This window comes from Aethina tumida, chromosome 1 (assembly GCF_024364675.1).
Source record: "Aethina tumida isolate Nest 87 chromosome 1, icAetTumi1.1, whole genome shotgun sequence".
Taxonomy (NCBI): Eukaryota; Metazoa; Arthropoda; class Insecta; order Coleoptera; family Nitidulidae; genus Aethina; species Aethina tumida.
Window position 1 is genome coordinate 69200799 of NC_065435.1, and position 15643 is coordinate 69216441.

Below are 15643 nucleotides of genomic sequence, written 5' to 3' on the forward strand. Positions count from 1 at the left end.
TAATTTTAAAAAGATACTTTTATTTTTTATAAATAAAATGCATAATATTTAATAAATAATTTAAAGACTAAAGGTATAAAATATGTTCTTTCTCGCGAAATAAATATAAAGAGCGTTCCAATTCATTTATAAAGATTCATTTTATTATGACGATCGTTCACTTAAAAATAAGTCTAATATTGCTACTGTTCAGACATTAATCAAAATAATATCTTTCTTCTATACTTAAATTAGAAAATAAATATAAATTAAAAAGGTTTTATATATAGTAATGAGAGTTGAGTCGAGACATCTCGATTGTTAGATAGGGTTTTGGGTTTATGGTCGATTGCAAATTTGTACTAAACACAAATATTTCTATTATTCAACCATCTAGCCCATCATTAAATATATAATTAAACTTCACCTTTGAGTTAATTTAAAATTATCATTAATTTAAAATCAAGAAACAGCTATATTAAAAAATGCCTTAGTCAGCATATATTAACTAAAGGTTTATCAAACAATTTCGATTTGACCATTTTCCTTATCAACTTATTCGCATTCGAATTTGTCTGTTTGTTGGCAGGTTTCAAAGGCACGATCCGTACTTGATCCATCTCTCTGTAAAACTTCAAAACATCGGGATTCGCCCAGACCTGTTCAGGCCGGAAGTCCAAAACCCGCAGGGTCTCCAGACTCTGCGCCCTACTCAACGCAACATACGCCTGTCCCGCCTCGAACACCCTACTCAGCGACATCTCGACGCAGTCCAACGTCAGTCCTTGCGACTTGTGTATCGAAAAGGCCCAGGCCAACTTCAAAGGCACTTGTCGCCGGTGTATTGTTCCACCGTTCGCCGTTTTCACCGACCATCTTTCGTGTTGGGCCACGTATTCGTGCTTGTTCCGGAATTTCACGACCGGAAGTCCGTCTTTGTAATCTTTCACGACGCCTCTTGCACCATTCACTAAGCCTATGGACACGTTGATGTTTTTAAGTAACATCACTTGCGCCCCGATTTTCAGTTCCAGCTTACTCGGCACTGACGTTTGCATGTCTAACGTTTTAGTCGCGCCCGGCACGCTGTCCTGTGCTTCGTACACTTTAGAGGCACCCTCTAGAGCAGCCAACTTCGATTCGTTAATTAAATCCGCATCTTTCGTGTGGGAACAAAGTCGCGTTGCCAGAATACCGTCACGTTCGATTTTTTGACTGGATGTGGCCGCCAGAGCGTCAGTCACACTCTTATCCACGCTTCCCATTCTTATGCGGTTCAATATCGATATGAATTTGTTGTCGCTTTGTCGGTGGACTTGTTTCAATTCGTACGTCCTCAGTCCGCAGTTTTCCCACGCCTTTGTTTGGAAGCAAAACCGAGGAACTGCTTTTTTCGCTCCTAAAGAACAATTACAAGAAAGTTAGACAAGAAAGTACAAATTGGTAAAGTACGTTCATACCTGGTGCGGGCTTGGAGACTGGAGGTAGTTGTAAGAAGTCCCCACACAGGATGAGTTGGATACCACCAAAAGGTTTGTCATTCTTCCGGATATGTCTGGCTACCTCTTCGATTTTCTCAAAGTATACGCCATCCACCATCGATATTTCGTCGATGATTAGATGCTTGCATTTCCGCCATTGCGTTACGGCGGGCGCCCTAGATGCCAGTTCTTTACAACGCTCCAAGGATGCGTCACCGCCTCCAATTCCAGCAAATTGATGCAGAGTTATACCGCCTATGTGACAGGCAGCAACACCTGTGAAAATAAGTAAATTGAAAATTTATTTTAAATTGCTTCCCTTTTGTTTTCAGTTTATTATAAATTTAATTATTTTTTAAGAAAAGAATCTTACTAAATACTTACTTTGCAATACAATATATTTAAACTAAGTATTTAGTATAAAATTTTGATATTATCAGCTTAATTATTTCTTAAAAAAAGATTAAGGTAAAGAGAGTGTACTACTTATACTTAAATACTTATATTTAGCCATACTATATACTATATTTTTAAACTAAGTATACAGTACAAAATAACATAAATATAAATAAATGTATAAACCTATTACATATGTTAACAATAAAAGAAATATCATTTAAAGACAAAATAGTTTTCTTGACAAACCTGTTGATGCAGTTGCTGATGTAACATCTGGTGGAAGTGCCCCTATGATTTTCTTAAGCAAAAAGCTCTTGCCAGTGCCAGCACTACCAGTGAAAAAGATATTTTGACCACTCAAGCAAGCTTCCAATACTTCTTTCTGTTCCATATCCAATGGTTCATCTAGGGTTGGACTTGGTGCATACAATTTTTTAGCTGCAGGACCACGTGATCCCTCTTCTCTGCACAATTTCCTTTTTCTTGCAAGTGGGGAAGGAGTTGTATCTGTTTGTTTGGATGCCTTACAAAAACATTTTTAATTAACAACCATTATTTATAAACATGAAATAATTACCTTTGCCTTGGCTATATCTACTTCTAGATTGGTAATAGGACTAATTTCAGTATACTGAGCAGGTTTAGATGACAACAACTGTGTTCTAAGCGAAGTGTTGGAAGAAACAGGTCTAGATCCAGTCATTTTGATAAAAATTGTCTTCAGGAAACCTAATAGTTGTGCAGTAGGCGCGTTCGACATGTATAAAGTACAGTTAATACTTTGAAACTTAATACTAGCTTTGCCTTCATTCATGAACTTCTTATGCACTGAAATGTCTTTGAGTAGTAGTTTCAAAGCTGCAGCTTTTTCCGCTGTGATTTCCACATACATATCTTTCGCATCGCTTCGAATTAATCTCAAACTGGCCGATTTGTGTGTAAGTTTTCTTTGTATGGTCCCCTGTTTATTCAGCCACTCCACGTTCACAGAACATGAAGTTATTGAACCCGCGCTATCCATTTGTGAATTTCTTGTATGAAACACTGCACAAAATGTTGTTTAATAAACGTAATAAATGTATCTATTGTTGTTCTTGAATGCTGGTACATCTAAAACACCATGTTTATAATAAAACTGCAAATCTTGGCAAAAAAGTGTCTAGCTGCAAGCTTTAAATTGAACTAGTTACCAAGATAATTTCATGAAAGTCCCTAGATTTTGGTGGCACAGACATTTGAACTACTTTCCATTATAGATAAAATTTATTGTTGTGATAAACAATATTTATTTTTGTATAATTTTATACATCCTCTTAAAGTTTAATAAAAAAATACGAAAGTAATAACTAGGGCAAATGTTTTTTATTTGTGACAATAACAGAGGAGATAAACATATCATGGTTTGAATTATTGATTAATTTGTTATTCAGAAAATGACATTAAATTTGTCTCATTTTTATTTCATTATATTCTTCAAGTTTCAAAACAATATTTCAAAATGAATACAAAATAAATCAAAACGCTTACAACTACTTTTGAATGATTATATACATTAACGCCCTCTACACAGATTGTGCAGAAATTTATAAATCCAGCATAAAACTAAAAGCTGTAATGTCTAAATTACACGATCTTAATAATTTAACGCACTTTTTATAGATGGCGCTCGTGTCAATTATTCTTTAATAGTTGTGTGCATTTAATACTATTTGATAAATATTAAATATTTTTGAAATAATTTTCCACAGAAGAATATTTTATGTTTGAAATATAGTTTCTACTGGTTTCTACTGGTTTCTACTACTACATTTTGAAAAACGATCTTCATAATTTGATTTGTTTAATACAATCTGCAAGTTTCAACGTCAAAAAATATTTAAAATATTAAATACAATATCCTATTAAACTAAATTTTTGCAAGTTTTTTACTTTTTTTTTTGAATTAATAAATTATGACATATTCAATCATAACATTTCAATTTTTGAAATAAAGAAATTTACATTTTTTAAGATAATTCGGATTCGCTGAACACAAAAGTCGTATTACTTCATAAAAAGATTTAATTCAATTTTTTTTAAGTATGTATATAAAATATATATTTCAATATTCTACACTTTTTCTTAGTTTTATTGTCACACATCTGAAAAATACACACATCAAATATGTTTACGTTTTGTGGCACTATTTCACAATATTTTTAATATTAAGAATTTATTTTTAGGATTTATATTATTTTATTAAATAACCAACTTTCAGTGAAAAGTCCAAGTCTAAATATTCCTGATGCCTCTAAAAGTTTAAGATCAGATTAATTTGAAAATACTATAAGAAAATTTCTTTTATATACAGATAAATTGGGAGAACCACTAATTGAAAAAAAATTTAATAAAATGTTTTTAATTTTTCATTTATTACTTAGCGACAGATGACTGAGTCTTGTTGAAATTTAGTGTAGTAGTTCCAACTGCACAATTTAAATGTCATACAAAAATTTGAAATATTAAAAATGGGACTGCCACAAGAGCATTTTCTACCCGGGTACAATTAGAAGCTTATCGCCCTTTATAATTAAGAAAAAATAAACTCAAAAATATATATATTTTACAATTAAGAATACATCTTTTTAGATAAACAAAAAATAGAGACATATCTAATATAAACAATAGCTCTCTCAACACATAATCAAATAATTACATATTATTTTTTAAGGAACTTCCTTAATTGTTGCAAAATTTAAGAGTCTTAATATAATTTTTAAATTTGAAAATAGTCACTTAATTTTAATTTTAAGTCTATAATAATTTAAAAAAATTATCATAGGAAAAAAAAAAAATGAAAAGATATTGTAGGATCTTAAATAAAGTAAATATTTAACCCATCGATGTTACATTTGTGTTAAGGATAGCAATCAGAAGGATTGTTAGGATCTAGTTTTCCAAGTTCGCGTTTGCTATCCTCTGGGATAATAAAAGTCAGCTGTGTGATATACCAACACTTGGGGAAGGTGTTTGTGTATTTTTTATTTGTATTTTAATTTATGAATTGTAGATTGTGATCCGGAAAAATCTAGGACCACGTGGTTGTGAATAAAACTTTTGTATCTGGGAACCGTATTTCCTTCAAACCCTCCCATCTGAATTTTTGGAATGGAACACATTTTGTTATCTCTTTTCTTTTCATGAATCGTCATAATATGTCGTCCTAAATCCATAGTGAATATAGTCGGGATAATTTAAGAACACTTTGGTTTATATATAAGATAAATACATATATTTATTTAGTAAAATAATGACTAATGTAATAATACAAATTGAAAATCAATAATAAATTCTTTATATAAACTATCAAAATCTTTAATTTTGACTTAATTTTAAAAACGACATCCAATAATCAAAAAAAGCTCATATGTGCGAACTTTAGCTAAACTCTATCGAATCATTCCCCTTTTGCATGAACTGGATCGTTAACTGATCCGCACTGCGCGGAACGGATTCACTCGATTGTGATCCGAGACCGAACGACCCGTTCTTTTGTTCCGCAGATCGAAAAGGATCAGTTTCGTTCGCACAACGCCGAAATGTTCGTTTGCGTTTTCTAGCGGTGCACGATGAAGCGCAGAAGGAGCACGATCTGGGACTTTTTCCAGCAGTCCGGTGACGATGGGGCCAAATGTCTGTACTGTTCGGTCGTGCTGAGCACCAAAGGCGGATCCACGGGCAATTTGACTAGGCACTTGAGGGTCAAACATCCTCAATACTCTCATAGTTCGCTTGCCAATTTTGAAATACCACAAGTTGAAATAACGGAGGTATTTATTTTTTTATGTTCATATATTCAACTAATCAAATTTTTATATATATTTTTAAGAAATTTGAGTTTATAATAATAATTATTATTTATTTGTTTTACAGCAAGAAAACAGTGTGGTGCCAGAAGAATATGAAGAACCAGAACCAACAGACAACAAACAAGCACTCCACGATGAGTTAATGTTATACAAGCGTTTCAAAAATGAAAACGAAAATGAATATGATACTATAGCTAAAGTGTGGTCATCTGAACTTCAAAAAATGTCAAATGATCAACAAATTTATGCCAAAAAGGCCATAAATGAAATATTATATGAAGGACAACTCGGAAATCTCACGCGGAATTCGATACAATTTAATATATTTTCAGAACAAACTTCGAGCACTGTGAATAATTGATCTCAATTGTATATATTATTATAATTTGTATTACAATTTTGGTTTCATTCATTGAACCCAAAAATATATATATATATATATATATATATATATATATATATATATATATATATATATATATATATTATTGTTTTTAATTAATTGGGGTGAATCCCCTCCGTGAAGTCCTTTAGTTTATATATTTGATTCTAGTATCTGATTCTATTATAATTGTTATTATTTTGAGTTTTTATTATTATGAAAACAATGTTAATAGTACATAACTTGTTGTTTCCAATATAGTAATAATTAAGATTATTAATAATATTTAAGTGATGTAAGTATACATTAGTGTAATCACGGTTGCATAACCATTAATATTTTTTACTAAAAAAATTACATTATACCCAGTTTGTAATTCTGTTACTTTTTCAGAGTATTAAAAATTGATAAAAATTATTATCTCATATAATGTTTTAAGTAGTTAATTTGACTGTGTAGTAATAGTTCATTTGTGATCACTTTAAACAACTTCTTACTTATTTTTGTGTATTTTATTTTGTTTGTGTTATGTTCTTATTTTCAAGAAATATATTAAATATAAATGAAGTATGCTTAAATAATTTTTTAGTTGTTTTGCAAATCACAAGGTATATAAAATTTTCTGGTCGAATAACCTCAAACTAAATTAAAAAGTTTCATATAAACAAAGTTTTTAATTTACAGTAATATTCATTCTAACAATGGAACAGGAGATCTCTTCTATTAATATTGAAAGGAATAAATTTATATTATTAGATAAAGTCGGTTGCAAATACATAAAAGATGTGACAGACCCAAGTAGAGAATTTATTTTCGCTAAAACACCACCAAAAACTAAAACAGCTCTTGAATTGCTTGAATATGAATATAATCAAAAGTCAGTTTTGTCTCACATTAATCAGTTAGATAAGATATTAGAAAATGAAATTGTTCCTGGAACAATTACAGAGTTTGCTGGACTGGCGGGCACAGGAAAAACACAACTGTGGTAAGCAAACTATCACATATGTATATCATATATACAATATATGTAGTTTTCAGTTGTGTGTATCTGTCCAATTGATAAAACTCCATGGTGATAATAGAGCTGAAGCTATTTATATTGGCACAAACAGAAATTTTTCTAAAGAGAGATTAAGAGGTATGTTTATATTATGCATATTAAATAGGATTAATATTAAATTTTTTTCTTTTATAGAAATTGCTGTGAACTTTATAGAAAAACATCCTGTAGAATGTAAAGACTTTTATAATGCTGATGAAATTTTAAAGCATGTGTTTTATACAGAAGCAAATACATGTACAGAGTTGTTTAGCATATTAAATAATTTAAGTGAATTTATTAATAGCAAAAATGTAGGCAAAATGTAAATATATTATAATTATATAAAACTAATACGATTTTTATAGGTGTATCTTTTAATAATTGATAGTGTGTCATTTCCACTCAAACAAACCAGTTTTGATAGCAGAAGACCTACAATTGGTAAATTGTTTAAGACCTTAAGAAGTATATCTAATATTCACAATTTAGCTGTAAGTTCTAATATATATATATATGACCATTTTAAATTTTATTTGTTGTTTTTCCCTAGGTTGTAATTACAAATGACGTCACTACAAGAATCAGACATGATGTCTCATATGAAACACCATCTTTTGGAGACAGCTTTTATCATTGTATTAATACTAGAATAATTACATCTAAAGTTCGTAATACTTTCTTAGCAAAACTTGTAAAAAGTGCTTACCAAGCACCTCAAATTGTGCAGTTTAATATTTAAGTTTATTTTTATTTTTTTTATGTCATGTTGTTGTTGATTATATTTTGTTTAAATAAAATGTTTTAAAGTAAGCGTTTTTTTTTAATTTAATTCTTAAAAATTATATTTTTATTCCTTGGGATATTTCATATCTATTGTAATGGTGTCAAACAAATTTGCTAATTTGAGTTTAACGTTCGGTTTACTAGTATTATCGCTCATAGTTTTTTGTTTAGAATTTTTTTATCTGATAGGTTTTTTGATTTGGAAAAAATTATAGAATATTATTCTATCTGCAGTTGTCCTTAAATTCACACACAGATTTACTTTTCTTTTCAATTCAAACGCAATGTGACGTGGTAAAAACATTAAATATTACTCAGAGTGCTGATTTTGTGTAAATTCTGCACTCAATGTGCTGTTTAATATCGAAAAACCACTCCCAAGACAAATAAAGTTATAAAAAGACTCAAAATCCTCGCAAAATATCAAAATAAATCACAGAGAAAATTTCGACACAACTTAATCTAGATATTAGTAGCAGAACAGTTGCTGTTAAAAAACCATCATATCAATGAAAAACGGACGATTTTGTTTCGCATTTGCAAAATTCCACTTGCCATGGGCTGAGGAAAAATGGAATACTGTCCTTTAGTATGAAGAAAGTAAATTTAATTTGTTTGAGTCATATGGTAAAACATTTGTGAGGCAGCCAGTGTTGTGTGGGTAACGATACCATTTTAAATGGGCCATTTTTGGGGATGCTATGCCTATTGTTTCGAGTGGAGGTTAAAATGGATCGTTTTCAATACTGGGACATACTGGAAAACACAATGTTTCCATTTGCCGAAGAAGAGATTCCACATCGTTAGATATTTCAAAAACTATTCCAAACACATGCCTAAAATTATTAAAATGTGGTTTCTAATGAAAAACACAATTGTGCTTGATGGCCGGTTAGTTCTCCGATCTAAATCTTATTGAGCACCTTTGTGAAATATTAGACCATCGCATTAATAAAATATTCCAGACTTTTTCCAGACCATTTTGATATTTTATTTATAAAAGAAGTAAAAACCTGTGAATATAGGGATCATTGTGATTAGTGGTCCGATCTAATCTAGTAAGTAACATTGGTAACAGACAAATAAATATTTTATATTTTTCCATTGTACTTAATATAAGTTATTTTATTATTCAACTATTCGACAATTACAACCAAAAATGTTACTTATTTTTTTTATTAATAACATTTAAAAAACTATGCGGCACTGACACTTCACCGTGTATCTCTTTCCAGTATTCAAAATTGGGTTTGGGAATTTCCTTACAAGAAATTTGTTCATTGCCTTTCCTCTGCCTTTCCATCACAAACGGATTAATGTTATCTATGTGATCCGTATTATCGCATATGATGCCTGCCAAGCTAGTTTTTCGTATTTCCCTAAGTTGTTGTTCTGAAAATGTTTGTATGGTGTGTGGATTTTCGTACCAGAATCTGTCGCCGTATTTCAGCCTTACGAATTGGTCGAGAATTAAACACGTCAACGTTGGACCTAAAATGCTTTCTTCTAATGGAATCTCGCTGAGTGCTCCGGTGTACAGATCAATATCGTCGACAGATCTAAACAATATTATAATTTATTTTAAGTATAAATAGATTAATTACATTTTTACTTGTAAATTGACTTGACATTGTACCAGGAATCAGTGAAGAAGTCCGATTTTAACTCGTCGAAATTTGTTACTTGTCGCAAACCACAGTGGTTTCTCCACTTAATGTAGGGAGGTAAACCGTGATCTCTACCTCTTTGTATATTTAAAGAAACCAGATCCAATCCGCACATTTTGGGATTCTTTCTAACTTCATCCGGTTTTTCAAACATTCGTTGTTTCAGCTATAACAACAAATCTATTTTATACTACTATTTTTTTAATTATGATGACCATACCTCATTAGTGAAGTATGAGTCAGTTGCTTCAATACTGGTATTCATAGCCCCTCGAATGGTTTTGTCTAATGTTTCTGAGTCATATAATTTGAACGGGTCAAATAACATTTGATGAGTGGATATGTAATCAGGACTTGACGTATCGTTGGCCAACAACTTCATCAAACCTGGAATTATCGAATGAGCAAATCTAAAGGCAGCAGCTGCGAAACTATTTGCAATAGATGGATCCATTGATTCGTTGTACTTTTTGAAATATCCATTATCTTTTGGTGATAATTCAAATTTTTGCATAATTCTGGGTCCTTTAAAATGTAAATATTTACTTAAAATTGTTACGTATATGTATATCATATTTACCTAGTAAAATTGGTAAAAATTCGTTGTAAGTAATATGTTGCATTTGCGCAGATAATATTTTTCTGGACTCCTGGAAAAGCGTTTCATCATTCCAATTGGGATTAACAGTGGATAACTTCCTTGCAATTAAGTTGTGATTTCGTGCCCAAATTAAGTGCATGCTAGTCAGATGGAGATTTTCATTAGCCCGAGCATCACCTACAATTTTTAATATAAACATTATATTATTGCACATATACAATTTCACCTGTTAGGAAACAATAACGGCCATTTTTTCTTTGTTCCTCTCTATTACAGCCATCATTCATATCCTCCGATATAGGTAAAAGCGTTCTATTTTCATTTGTGACGTACATTTTCAATATGCCTTTCTCTAGAGTTCTTAAACTTTTTACAGTTTTTTCGTCAGCACTGTAAACAACGGATCCGTCAATATACGAGCTAACTTGGTTAATCTGTTCTCTGGGTCCCAAATAACATTTTGGAGCAGCTGCTGATCTCACGAATTCAATACACGAAATATTATACTCTAAAAATGGATCTCCGTCATCCAGCTTTACTGGGAAACACTCTGGCGACTTATAATTTGAATTCTGGCAACAAGAAATGGAGCTGCCGTCAGATTTTTGACTTAGAGCAGTTGCCGTTATATCGTGATCAAGAAATTGACCCCAAACGGCCAACAAAACTGAAAATTTTCTGTCACTTCGGTAATACGGTCTGTGAACTACTAAGCTGATAGTTCTTGCAGATGGTAATTTGACAAGCTCAGATCCTCTTGGACTATTAATTCCTAAAAACCATGCGTAAATTTGGAAGGAAAATTAATAGTGTGACTTGTACCATCGTCATACTCCGGAGGTAAAGCTCGTCTGAAGGGTTGAAATGAGACTCCAAATTGACCAGGATATTTTAAATTATTGCAACTTCCATCGTATGATCTATACTTTTGATATGGGTTGCAGTTCATTTCAGCTTTTTTGCAAAAGTTTGTAATAATTGTGTTAGTTGTATTGTAATAAATCTTATTGGACTTCCAACTAGGATGCATTCTAAAACGGACTGTTATTTATATAATTGTAATAGAAAAATATTTCATTATTACTTTAGTAGTAGTTTTGTGGCGTGATCTTCAATGAAACCAATTCTAGAAATATTCCGAGCTCTTTGGCCAGTAGAAGTAGCCATTTGGTGTCGATGCCCTGGACTTTTTAAAGGCAAAGACAGAATATTCTTTTCATTGTTATCTTTATTTTGTAGTGCTTTTAAACTACTATTTATTATTTCATCTATTTCACTGTTTTTACTGTTATTGTCATTTATTGTTGTCATGTTCCTATCCTCTACCGGAAATTGTTGTGCAAGTAAAAATATTAAGTTGTTTTCTATAGACGTAGAGTCAGTCGTCGAGTTTGTAGGAATTTCCGGACTTTCAGATGGAGGTAAGTTAAGTATATATACTATTGCCCCTACAAATACGGCTAAAAATATACTCCTAAAAATTATTTTAGTTAATTTTATTGGTATTACATTGAAATTTCATTAAATATTACAAACATATTGTCGAAATGCAGCACTGGAATTTTCTAAGTTGGTAAACTCTCGGTGATGAACTTCCCACACTGAAAACGTATTTTGGTGTATCATTGTGAGGTAAAAGAAATGTTTTTTCAGATTGTTCCTCCATTTTACTGTAAAATATGAAAACATTTATAAATATGTTTATAATATAAATAAAATTTATTAACATTATCTTGTGAAATTTTCAACATTTAATTATTAAAATATATTAAAAATATGAGCTGTACTACTTAAATTGGATGGCAGTACTTATAATGTTTACTGTTCTTTTGTGTTATTGTTGTGTCTATTATGCAACTGGGTAATCTAATTTTGTTCTTTAAAACATTTCATATTTTTCTATTTTTCAATCGATAAAATTATAACAATATTTTCCATTATAGTCTTTCATTACTTTCTATGAATTTACATCGATTATTTACTAGCGATCTGTAAGAAAAATTATAATTCAACATTAGCAAGATCGAAATGATGAGATGGCTCAGAGTTTATAGCTAAGTCATTCATTTCCCGTATTAATAAAAATTTAGAAAAACAGACAAAGTGGTAACTACGAAAAACTTGAAAGAAAATCGAAAACTGGATTATTCGAATGTCAAAATACAGTCCAATCTTATCGTTAACTGATATTAAAGCCTAGACTTGCTGAAATTATTTCAAGGACGGTGTGAAGTTAGTGGATGAGGGTTCGTTTGACCTCAGACCTACTATAAAAATTTAGGATTTTATTAAAAATGTGAAAGTTCAATTTGGATTTGTTAAAAAAAAAATAATTCTACTTATGTTAGACACCCTACAGGGACGTACGACACAAAAAGTTGGTTGTATCACTGTGAAACACGGTGGCAATTCAATTATGCTATGGGGATGCTCCAATATGTTAAACAATAATTAGCTTCCATATATTGAAGAAATAATGCTCATAATAAATGTGTTTCAACATGAAAATGATTCAAAACACAAATACAAAATTGTGACTTATTGTTTAAAAGATTAATATCTATCTATGTTTTGTCTTTCCCATCTCAATCTCTACACAAATATCTTAGAGAAATCTTGGGGATCACGTTTATAAACAATTTATAATATATCCGGAAATTGGTGGAGTCTATGCCTTATGAGGTGGTCCAAAATTATTAAACAAAAAGAATATTATTCAAAGTGTTAATGTTAAATTAAATAATACAAATTTAATAATTAAAAGTAGGTTTAAAAATTAAAGTTGCTATATTTATACTCTATAATATGGTCAACTGAGAAAAATATATGGAACATTTTATAGACTAAGAATACAGTAGTCTTTATAATACAGTATAGAACAGATATGTTAATTATACATAATATGATAAGAACAACAAGATTGGATTACTTACATTTTATTCACAAAACATCACTCAGAAAAATTTTATACTATATAACAGCGATTTTATATATTAAATGTAAAACGCAGGTGTACTTAACAAGGTCCTCTCTAATACGCAACAAAACAGAAATGAAACTAAGACTGAAGCCAATGAAGCATTATGGAAACCTTATACTATAGGGTAACACAATATTAGTTTTGAAATTATAGTCTTAAAACCAGAGGCTCTCGAAACACCTTATGTGTTTAAATATGATTTGTTAATTAAGATAAAAATTATTATTTGCATAGTAAATAAAGAACTAACTAGAACCCAGATAAGTAGCGAGTTTAAAGGCAAGTATTTTATTGTTTGTCAAAGGAATTATTCAATTTTTCACCAATTTAATAGCTTCATTTGCACACACTCAAATTAATTTATGTTATTTCTAAATAATTATTTTCTGCAACATTGTTTATGAAAGAAATAAAATAAATAACATCACAATGTTGAATAATCTTGTTCTAATTAATATTGTTTTTTAGAGATACATATAATATATAATAAATAATTATCATTGCGTAATAACAAGAAATTTATTTGTGATATGGCATCTTCCATAGACCTATTAACCCAACAACAATTACAAATTTAGCTTATCTAAAATTATTTTATACCATTTAACAACATTCGGTTGACGTCAACTTTATTAGATCAACTAATTTAGGTACATTCGTTGTTATTAATTCTAAGAGGCAGTTACAGACGAAATGAGGTTGGTGCAATTTAGAATCAAGGATTTGACCACCAGAATCGGTGTTTTATTTGGTGAAAATGTAGTGGAAATTAGTGGAACAGGCGTGCCTAATAGTTTGGTGGAATTTCTCGGTCTGGAAAATGCTTTGGATAAATTGAAACAGTAAGATTTTGTTTTCTGTTTTTTTTTTGCAATATTTTTTTTATTTTATATAACTTAATTAAAGAGTACCTGAATTATTGGAAAAACGAAAAATGTTCTTTGATATTTGTTTTTGCATCTTCCTTTTTTTTAAATGTCAATCTTTATCAATCATCTGTGAGATGGAACTTAAAAAAATAATGACATATTTACTGTTTTAATATCAAGGGTGACTCTCTCCGAATTTCTTCCGATTGGTCCAGGTTTGTTATCTAGACGTACTTAATCACTTGAGGGAGAAGAAATCAGTCCTTATGACCATAGTAGCCGTTTAGAGAAGATTTCGGCAATAAAGAATTCGTAGAGAGAGCAAATGGCAATTCTTTAAATCGGTCTATGAAATATGTTTTGAAGATTAAACGAAGTCTTTGAATATGTGTATTGTATTCGTTCTAGACATACTAGAGTAAATTAAATATCAAAGAACAATTGAACCATTTTCATTTCTGTCAATAATTCCCGGTTTTGTTTGATTAAGGGATATACCATAAAACTATATAAGATAATATATTATCACTATTTATGCGATTTTCATAGATAATCGAAGTTCGTTGTTTATTATTAATATATTTTAAACATTTTGAATAGGTAATTAGTGGTATTTTTCTAGATTGGCATCTGAATCGAAGCAAGTGTATCGCAAAGATCAAGTAAAATTGTTAGCACCTATAACAAAGCCTGACAAAATATTGGGAGTAGCAGGCAATTTTAAGGATTTTTGCGACTTAACCAATACTCCATATCCGGTTGAGCCGCTTAGCTTCAGCAAATTTTCATCAACAATTGTTGGACCATTCGATCCCATTAATATCTCCAAATCAAGTGATGTAGGTTATTAGATTATATTCGATTAATAATACCATTGACTTTTTTCTTATTTAGTCGGTAGATTGGGAGGTGGAACTGGTAGCTGTAATCGGCAAAAAGGGCAAGAATATACCGGCAAATAAGGCATTCGAGCATATCTTTGGTTACACCTCGTGCCAAGATCTCACCGAGAAAAAATGGATCAAGCGTAACGGTGGCCAGTTCTTGATGTGCAAGAATTTCGATGATTTTCTACCATTGGGCCCTTGTCTCGTTACGAAAGATGAAATTCCAGATCCTTATGACGTTCAGTTAAGGACGAGAATAAATGGAGAACTTAAACAGGATAGTAATACTAATCAAATGATACACAGAATTGATAAATTAGTTGAATATTTTTCAAGGTATAGAGATCTTTATTATTTTGTCTACGTTACTAATATAATTTTTTTTAGTGTTATGACGTTATTGCCTGGAGATATAATTTTGACCGGAACACCTTATGGAGTAGCAACACATCATACTCCAGTCAGGTTTTTAAAAAAAGGAGATATATTAGAATCAGAAGTCGGAATTGTTGGGAATATGAAAAATTCTGTGGAGTAATGTTGTAATATTGTTATATTTTTGTCACACGCACAAATTAAACTATCATGATGATTTTTAAAAGGAGTTTCTTTTTAATTTTAATTTTCTTTTGAAAATTTCTCTATGTATATTTCATTTTATTACTTAAAAACATTTATGTTACTGATAGTATAATAAATTTTATGGCTATCATAAAAGCAAA

General features: G+C 30.6%; 5 protein-coding genes across 6 annotated transcripts; 3 read left to right on the plus strand and 2 right to left on the minus strand.

Moving 5' to 3' along the window:
• On the minus strand, window positions 1-3009 carry LOC109599996 (ATP-dependent DNA helicase PIF1). Its single transcript, XM_020016056.2, has 4 exons — window positions 2437-3009; window positions 2106-2382; window positions 1440-1736; window positions 1-1378 (listed from the first exon to the last, which is right to left on the minus strand). Exons 1-4 carry the CDS (start codon window positions 2878-2880, stop codon window positions 474-476), a joined length of 1923 nt encoding a protein of 640 aa, XP_019871615.2. The 5' UTR covers window positions 2881-3009; the 3' UTR covers window positions 1-473.
• A 2384-nt stretch (window positions 3010-5393) lies between these two features.
• Window positions 5394-6076, plus strand: LOC109600265 (uncharacterized). Its single transcript, XM_020016402.2, has 2 exons — window positions 5394-5668; window positions 5772-6076. The coding sequence occupies exons 1-2, from the start codon at window positions 5468-5470 to the stop codon at window positions 6066-6068; spliced, it is 498 nt and encodes a 165-aa protein (XP_019871961.2). The 5' UTR covers window positions 5394-5467; the 3' UTR covers window positions 6069-6076.
• Window positions 6077-6520: 444 nt separating this feature from the next.
• LOC109600246 (DNA repair protein RAD51 homolog 3) lies at window positions 6521-7944 on the plus strand. The gene is made up of 6 exons (XM_020016375.2): window positions 6521-6697; window positions 6774-7077; window positions 7124-7230; window positions 7288-7445; window positions 7500-7625; window positions 7685-7944. The coding sequence occupies exons 2-6, from the start codon at window positions 6791-6793 to the stop codon at window positions 7871-7873; spliced, it is 867 nt and encodes a 288-aa protein (XP_019871934.2). The 5' UTR covers window positions 6521-6697; window positions 6774-6790; the 3' UTR covers window positions 7874-7944.
• A 1081-nt stretch (window positions 7945-9025) lies between these two features.
• Window positions 9026-13225, minus strand: LOC109599881 (peroxidasin homolog). 2 transcript variants are annotated; one of them, XM_020015933.2, is made up of 10 exons: window positions 13119-13225; window positions 11718-11855; window positions 11270-11659; window positions 11008-11216; window positions 10412-10957; window positions 10165-10362; window positions 9805-10109; window positions 9530-9750; window positions 9374-9476; window positions 9130-9309 (listed from the first exon to the last, which is right to left on the minus strand). In XM_020015933.2, exons 2-10 carry the CDS (start codon window positions 11849-11851, stop codon window positions 9241-9243), a joined length of 2175 nt encoding a protein of 724 aa, XP_019871492.2. In that variant the 5' UTR covers window positions 11852-11855; window positions 13119-13225; the 3' UTR covers window positions 9130-9240. The 2 variants fall into 2 exon arrangements, with proteins under 2 accessions (XP_049817310.1, XP_019871492.2); XM_049961353.1 differs by having other exon boundaries at window positions 9026-9476.
• Window positions 13226-13405: 180 nt separating this feature from the next.
• Window positions 13406-15522, plus strand: LOC109599891 (fumarylacetoacetate hydrolase domain-containing protein 2). Its single transcript, XM_020015944.2, has 5 exons — window positions 13406-13444; window positions 13848-14007; window positions 14657-14873; window positions 14929-15257; window positions 15309-15522. Exons 2-5 carry the CDS (start codon window positions 13859-13861, stop codon window positions 15457-15459), a joined length of 846 nt encoding a protein of 281 aa, XP_019871503.1. The 5' UTR covers window positions 13406-13444; window positions 13848-13858; the 3' UTR covers window positions 15460-15522.
• Window positions 15523-15643: the final 121 nt, after the last annotated feature.

What these genes read in the sequence shown, in the direction of transcription:
- LOC109600265 (XM_020016402.2), top strand. Translation starts at nt 5,468, where the DNA reads ATGAAGCGCAGAAGGAGCACGATCTGGGACTTTTTCCAGCAGTCCGGT. An exon ending in CACAAGTTGAAATAACGGAG is followed by an intron (nt 5,669 to 5,771) that starts GTATTTATTTTT and finishes TTTGTTTTACAG; the next exon opens with CAAGAAAACAGTGTGGTGCC.
- LOC109600246 (XM_020016375.2), top strand. Translation starts at nt 6,791, where the DNA reads ATGGAACAGGAGATCTCTTCTATTAATATTGAAAGGAATAAATTTATA. An exon ending in ACAGGAAAAACACAACTGTG is followed by an intron (nt 7,078 to 7,123) that starts GTAAGCAAACTA and finishes CAATATATGTAG; the next exon opens with TTTTCAGTTGTGTGTATCTG. An exon ending in TTCTAAAGAGAGATTAAGAG is followed by an intron (nt 7,231 to 7,287) that starts GTATGTTTATAT and finishes TTTCTTTTATAG; the next exon opens with AAATTGCTGTGAACTTTATA.
- LOC109599881 (XM_049961353.1), bottom strand. Translation starts at nt 11,851, where the DNA reads ATGGAGGAACAATCTGAAAAAACATTTCTTTTACCTCACAATGATACA. An exon ending in GCCACAAAACTACTACTAAA is followed by an intron (nt 11,217 to 11,269) that starts GTAATAATGAAA and finishes AGTCCGTTTTAG; the next exon opens with AATGCATCCTAGTTGGAAGT. An exon ending in ATTTTTACCAATTTTACTAG is followed by an intron (nt 10,110 to 10,164) that starts GTAAATATGATA and finishes TACATTTTAAAG; the next exon opens with GACCCAGAATTATGCAAAAA.
- LOC109599996 (XM_020016056.2), bottom strand. Translation starts at nt 2,880, where the DNA reads ATGGATAGCGCGGGTTCAATAACTTCATGTTCTGTGAACGTGGAGTGG. An exon ending in ATCAGCAACTGCATCAACAG is followed by an intron (nt 1,737 to 2,105) that starts GTTTGTCAAGAA and finishes TTATTTTCACAG; the next exon opens with GTGTTGCTGCCTGTCACATA. An exon ending in AGTCTCCAAGCCCGCACCAG is followed by an intron (nt 1,379 to 1,439) that starts GTATGAACGTAC and finishes ATTGTTCTTTAG; the next exon opens with GAGCGAAAAAAGCAGTTCCT.
- LOC109599891 (XM_020015944.2), top strand. Translation starts at nt 13,859, where the DNA reads ATGAGGTTGGTGCAATTTAGAATCAAGGATTTGACCACCAGAATCGGT. An exon ending in ATATCTCCAAATCAAGTGAT is followed by an intron (nt 14,874 to 14,928) that starts GTAGGTTATTAG and finishes TTTCTTATTTAG; the next exon opens with TCGGTAGATTGGGAGGTGGA. An exon ending in TTAGTTGAATATTTTTCAAG is followed by an intron (nt 15,258 to 15,308) that starts GTATAGAGATCT and finishes AATTTTTTTTAG; the next exon opens with TGTTATGACGTTATTGCCTG.